The following is a 6,982-nucleotide window of genomic DNA, read 5'->3' on the forward strand; positions in this document are numbered from 1 at the left end:
CTATTTAACTGCAGTTGTAAATTCCTCAAATGTCACTTCAGCCACAAGATCTGCATTCTGAGCCGCTGTGACACGCCTATCAGATGGCAGATTGGGACTAGCATTATGACTTCTGCCCCTCGAAAACACCTCTGTGAAATAGCCCTTAACAACTTGGCACATATCCTCATGGTTATGAATTTGCTCACCCTCATCGTTCTCTGGAAATGCAATATGATTTGTTCTCTTTCTTGCAGAAGCAGTGGCATGAAAAAACTTTGTATTCGCATCGCCCTCAGCTAGCCAGTAATTCTTCGCTCGTTGTTTCCAATAAGTTTCCTCATGAAGCAACAATACATTTAGCTTTTCTTTCTCAATGAAATACTGTTCCACTCCTGGCATATCAGTTCGGTCGGAAAAGCTAGCTACTATCTCTTTCTGTTTTTTGACTTTATCCCGGAATTTGTGGAAGAAGTTTCTGCCCCAACGAGCCATGAAACTCGACACTGAGATGAGCTTTGGCAGAATATTTATAGCAGGCATCTCCAACCAAAAATCTGAAACATCTTTTTCCGGAAGCTGGGTTCTCTCAGCCAAGTGTTTTCAAACCGGAAACGAAATACTCTCCTCGGAAAAGAAGTACTAACCAGGTCTAAGAGTAATGGATCGTGATCCGAAGCTGAAGCATGAGATACTGAAAGCTTACAGAGAGGGAATAGATTCCACCAGGCCTGATTAGCAAAACACCTATCGAGTCTTTCCTTCACCCACCCTGGTTTGCCTCGACATCGTTCCCAGGTGAATTTGCCTCCATAAAGATCAAGCTCAGCAAGCAGACTGTCATCTATAGCATTTCGAAAACCCTCCATTAAGCTTCTGGGATGTGGAACTCCGCCCCATTTGTCCGAATCATAAAGGAGATCATTGAAATCTCCCACGATACACCACGGGAGATCAGACAAATTTGCTAGATTGCAAATAAGGTTCCATGAGTTCTGACGCCTTGATCTTTCAGGGAACCCATAAAAACACGTAAGACGCCAACTAACGGTGTTATTATGTTTAAAAAGAATATCAACATGATTCTGGGAGTACCCATTTATTTCACAAGCTGCGTTGTTACGCCAAAAGATACCAAGACCACCACTACGACCAATACAATTTATTGCGAAACATTGAGAAAAACCAAACTTAATACGAAGTTGCTCTATACTATCTGCTTTTGAAATAGTTTCAGAAAGAAAAAGGACATCGGGTTTATGTGATTTTATCAAATCACAAAGAACACGAACTCTCTTAAGGTTCCCCAACCCCTGACAGTTCCAGCTTAACACATTCATTGCGACTGGCTAGCTTGCTTCGCGAGCTGAGCCAATAATTCAAGTGAAGAAGATGCAAAATCCCTAGAAGAAATTGCATGTTCAGAGACAGAGTTTCCATGGCCACCTTCTATTTCCATGAGCTCCTCTTTGTCAGCCCCACGCCGCCTTTTTCGTGCATCCATATTGAGCCCAATCAGCTCCTGAGCAGACGGCCCATTAACTGGTTTGAAGTTGTTATTTCCCGCGTCCATATTTGGAAAAACCAGCTGACAATCTGATCCCGGGATAGTAGCCTCGTTTGAAAGTTGATGCCTTATCCCACTCCTAGATTGTTGTTTGACTCCATCTTCAGTGGAACAATAACTGCCCGAGCCGTAATTCACGCCCCAATCCTCATCTCTCTCATCACGAAGCCACTTGCTCCGTTCTTGTCCTGCCATGCGCCGCTGCGGCGCTCTCAACCAGACTCCCCACTCCCTGAGAGATTCATCAGTGCCCATCCCCAGTCTCTTGTTACAGAACCTCTCTATGTGTGTTACCATACCACACGTGAAACAGAAATTACCCAGCCTCTCGTACTTACATTGTACAATACATTCAGCCCCATTCCTCCTACATATCTTCTTCTTCCTTTTTAGAGGTTTTCGAACGTCAATCTTAATCTTAATTCGCATGCACTCTCGCCATATGCTTGTGTTGTTGTTTGGATCGTAACTCTGAAAAGAGCCAAAGAAATCACCGAGTTGTTTGCCAGCGGCTTCAGTCATGAAACCATTTGGTAGGCCATGCAGTTGAATCCAAAACGATAACTCAAAAAGAGGGACCTCTAAAGGGTCCATCCCCTTGTCGATAATACTGATGATAAGCATAGCTCCGTCAAAAGACCAAGGTCCACCCGATAACACCCATTGCATATCATCTATATGATAAAACTGAAATAGAAAGATACCCGGTTTCAGATCCTTAATGTTTATACCCCTAACAGGACGCCAGATATCAGCAAGCTTTGACTTCATTGCTCTAATGTTAAGACTCTTTTCCGTCAAGAAACGGCCAACCAAGCATAGTTTGAACTTGTTTGATGCCTCCTCAGCCTCCTCCCCAAAACAGAGTCCTTCATTCTCCTTATCATCAAGACCCATAGCAGCCATACGTGCGCCAATATCCTCCACCCTTGCCATGAATGCCAGAAAAAACCAAGCTCTCACAACTCAAAGAGAGGAGAGAAAAACAAGACTCTCACAGAGGAGAGAAATTAGAATAGTTCACTACAAGAAAAAATGAATCAGACAAGGGTTTTTGCCCGTTGTCTGAAATCCTCAAATACCGTTGAGTATTGAGATGCCGTCTGATACTAGGATGAGACAACGGTACGCGATCGTTGTCTGTCTCTGGCTAAGACAAGAGGAAACTCTTTACAAAATGTTGTGAGAATGCTGGATGAGACAATTGTTTATGATCGCTTACCTATTGTAAAACAAGTGATTAGTCAAGTGTTTGTTAGGTGATAACCTGTTGTTAATCTTCTTTTCCACAACAGTGTCTTTAAGTGGACGTGTTGTCTTGCTTCAGTTTAGTCAACAGTTTATGGTATCATAAAAATTGCCCAGTTTCTGAAATTACAATGGTTTTGTACAATGGACAATTGTTAAACAAGGTACTACTCAAGGGAGTATAGTTCATCTACAAGTTCTGATTAGCCTTATGACAATGGTTTCTGTCAAATAAATTGTTGTCTTGCTCTAATATATTCCACGGTTTCTAGGATCCTACCCATTGTAAAGATTTTAATAAGACAACTGTGTCGTATTATGGACTATTGTAAGGTATCTTATTAGCCAACAGTCTATAGATTATCACACAATTGTTGATCTCGTTTACACACAATGGTCTATAGGTTATCAACAATTGTTAATCTGCCTTACACACAATAGTCTATAGGTTATCAACAAGTGTTGATTTGCCTTACATACAATGGTTTCTCTAAAATAAAGTGTAGTCTTGCTTTTACATATTCAATTGTTTTCTTTGGAGAAGCGTTGTGAGAATAATGTGGGACAACGGTTGTTATTTCTTAAAGAGTTGTGAACATTGTATTTTGCCAATGGTTTCTTTTTTAACTAACAGTTGTGTGTAGGCTATATTACTGTATGGTTTTGTTGTTAAAAGGAGTTGTGTATTATTTGTTTGTACAATCATTTGTTAACACCTTTTGGAACCAAACTATTGTCTCATACATATTGTAACAAGAAACCTGAATGTGAACTCATTGCCTAACAAAAGATCAAACAATTGTTTTAGCAAACCTATTTAAATCGAAACGGCAGAATTACAAGCTTAACCAACATCAATATAATTACCATATCCAACATCAATATATTGAACCATAACCAACAACAGTATACTAAAAACATCCATCCAGTTCATATAAAATATCACCCCATCAAACCGCCAATTCAACCACCCAAAACATCATAAATATCCACCAACAAAACCACCCATTTCTAGAAAATATTCCTCTGAACTGGTTCCCAAAAAAGAACTTAGATAAATATGTACTAAATATGTACTAAACCCCTCAAAAACCCACCAAATTATCCCAAATTAACCATATCCATAAAACAGAAGAGTCAAACACCCTAGGTGTGGTGCTTAAGGAAGAATTTTGCCCAAGAATTCTAAATGTCATTAACATCATCATCGTTGAAAATGTTGTTTCCCCTACGGAGCCACTGAAAAAGAATCAATTTAAGTTAAAGTGAGTTTTCACTGGAAGAGAACAAATTAGAAAGAACAAGTCTGCCATGCATAAATCGAAGTAGTTATCAATTTACCTTTGAGCAGAAGTCAAGTTCCCTGTCCTCACATATCTCCTTCATATAGAGCATGACATATATTCCACAGTCCTTGCTTCCATTCTGGACCGGAACTCCCTGAAAAATATTGAATTAAATATTTACATGTACCCTGATATAAATAAGAACTCATAACATAGATGCTATGAAAAAACATACCGCGAGATTCTCCCAGATTATTTTCTTCTTCAGCATCTTCTTCGCCTTGTCCTTATAAATTTTAATGGCACTTCAATAAAATAACAAATATAGACATTAGAAATCACTTGTCCAATTGCAAATGTGAATGTTAAATAAATTAAGTTCTTATGTGTTACTCACTTGTCAACGACTTCCATCCATTCTGGACTTGCAATTCTCCGCTTCAAAGGGTCCAAGTGGTAAACAACTTGTGCCTCTGGATTGACAACACTCAAAACCCAATGGTTCCTAGTAAAATCATGAATACAACATAAATGAAAAATACAGAAATGCATATTGATGTATTACAATTACAAGTCAAACAAAAAGATTTATGTTATAATTAATTGTAATAGGCTGTTTAAATACTAATATAGGAGGTCAAAAATAAAATAAAATACAAACCCATGGTGAAACGGCAGTAGAAAGTATTGTCCTTTCTTGGCAGTTCTGAACCTAAAAGAAAGGGCACGTGACCTGTCTGCACAAGAACCACAATTTGTAGCGCCAATTATGCTAGGATCAACGAAAGCTATCAGATCTGTCATCTTGTTCCTTTTCAAATTTTCTTGCAATAAACTGTATATAAAAATAGCATTGGTTAACACATAGCTCGTATATAAACATAACTGACAAGGCAAATTAATTTTGATACTTACTGAATGTAGATGCAGATGATCGAGGCTGATATTTCACCTCTCGTGCATAGAGCATAAACGTCTGAGAGAAAGAGACGTTGTTTTTTCGTAGATCCAAAAGCTTCTGCAGACAACTCAAAAGGCGCTGTCTCTCCGTCAACTAGGGTACCCTTTGCCCAAAGCCACAAACGCTTTAAAGAAGGAGGGTAATTTGCATCCATTTCAACCACATACTCAACACAGTCCTTGACATTCTTCATCTTTTTTGCACCATTTTTCTTAACACCCTGAAAATAAAAAATTAGCCAGCAAATTTAAGGTACAAGCATATATACAAAACAGGACTTCTTTTACAAAATTATAAATTAGAAAAATGTAACCTTTTTAGTTGGTTCTACTGGAGAAACAGATGTTTTTACTTCAAGTATAAGCTCTCTTGGCCAGAAACGGCAGGGAAAAAGGAGAAATTGCCTTTGGCATCTTGGAATTTGACCCATCAGGAAAAGAAAATTGTTTGCTCATCATTTTTAGGAATGAAGTTGCCTGATGGATTTTGTTCTAATATTAGAAGTCTAGTATCAATGGAAACTCTCCGACTCACCAAAATGAAATCTCATGACTGCCATATGATTTTACATCACTTACTCCCAATTGCGATTCGGTCATCACTGCATAAGAAGGTCAGGGACACTGTTATTAGATTTTGTCTCTTCTTTAAGGCTATTTGTAGTAAAGTCATTGAAGTTGATAAATTGGAGAAAATGCAGTCTCAATTGGTTATAACAATATGCCAACTTGAAAAATATTTCCCCCCTTCCTTGTTTGACATAATGATTCACCTTTCAATTCATCTTGTGCGAGAGGTTGAGCTGTGCGGACCAATTTTCCTTAGGTGGATGTATCCATTCGAAAGATACATGAAAACATTCAAAGGATATGTAAGAAACAGGGCTCGGCCAGAGGGTTGTATTGCAGAGGCATATATTGCAGAGGAGGCAGTTGAGTGTTTAGTTAATTTTGAAGAAGCAACTGTCGGAGTTCCAGAAAATGGAAGGCGTACAAAGGATTTAATTTGCAGACCACTATCTGGTGCCACAATGATCACCCCGAGCATCAAAGATTTAAACCTTGCACATTTGTGCGTCCTACAAAATAGCACGGATGTTGTGCCATATTTTGAGTAAGTTGTTTTTAATATCATCATATAAGAAGTAAAATATCAATTACAAAGCTATCCTAATTTTTATGTCATTGTTTTAATTATAGTGAACACATGTCATTCTTGATGGACGAATTCCCAGAACATGGAAATGATGAAATGTGGTTAAAGAACAAGCAAAATGAAACTTTTCCGAAATGGTTTAAAGAAAAGGTATTACGAATGCTTTATTGTTTATATTCAACCATTTACATCTATTATTATAAACGTTCAAATTGTATGTATCTTTATTTTTGTACAGATTGCATCAGATTTACTAGATGGGAAGGAGATACCACACGAGATAAGATGGATTGCAGATGGGCCTAACAGCGATGTGCCTACATTCAGTGGTTATAAGGTACATGGGGTTCCATTTAGCACCAAGTCTCGGGATGATGCACGTCAAGTTCAATGTAGTGGAGTGTGTGTAGATGCTGAAACAATGGTTGTGCAAGCTACTGACAGAAATATTAATCATACGTCACATACATACTATGGAGTTATAAATAATATATGGGAGTTGGACTATAACAGCTTTAGGATCCCTCTTTTTTTATGCAAATGGGTTGATATGAATAGAGGGATCAAGACTGATGAACTAGGATATGTATTAGTCAATTTGAACAAGTCTGGTTTTTTGAATGATCCATTTGTATTAGCAACACATGTTAAGCAGGTTTGTTATATTGATGACCCCCTCGAGAAATCATGGTCAGTGGTATTGAAGTTTCCCGAGAGAAAACACTACGATGATATTGAAGATGAAAATGAAGGATCCGTTGAAGTTGAGCTTGAGTCTGAGTTTTT

The 6,982-nt window shown here is 38.3% G+C and overlaps 1 protein-coding gene across 1 annotated transcript; it reads right to left on the minus strand.

The window, feature by feature from the left end:
- LOC108212086 (uncharacterized) lies at positions 1–1,319 on the minus strand. Its single transcript, XM_017383818.1, has 2 exons — positions 627–1,319; positions 1–495 (listed from the first exon to the last, which is right to left on the minus strand). The coding sequence occupies exons 1-2, from the start codon at positions 1,317–1,319 to the stop codon at positions 1–3; spliced, it is 1,188 nt and encodes a 395-aa protein (XP_017239307.1).
- Between the last annotated feature and the right edge of the window lie 5,663 nt (positions 1,320–6,982).

The sequence above is a fragment of the Daucus carota genome, chromosome 3 (genome assembly GCF_001625215.2).
Source record: "Daucus carota subsp. sativus chromosome 3, DH1 v3.0, whole genome shotgun sequence".
Lineage (NCBI taxonomy): Eukaryota > Viridiplantae > Streptophyta > Magnoliopsida > Apiales > Apiaceae > Daucus > Daucus carota.

Bases quoted from the DNA above. Each gene is read 5' to 3' on its own strand.
- LOC108212086 (XM_017383818.1), bottom strand. From the start codon at position 1,319: ATGAATGTGTTAAGCTGGAACTGTCAGGGGTTGGGGAACCTTAAGAGA. The intron at 496-626 runs GTTAGTACTTCT...ATTCTGCCAAAG, and splicing joins ATCCATTACTCTTAGACCTG to CTCATCTCAGTGTCGAGTTT.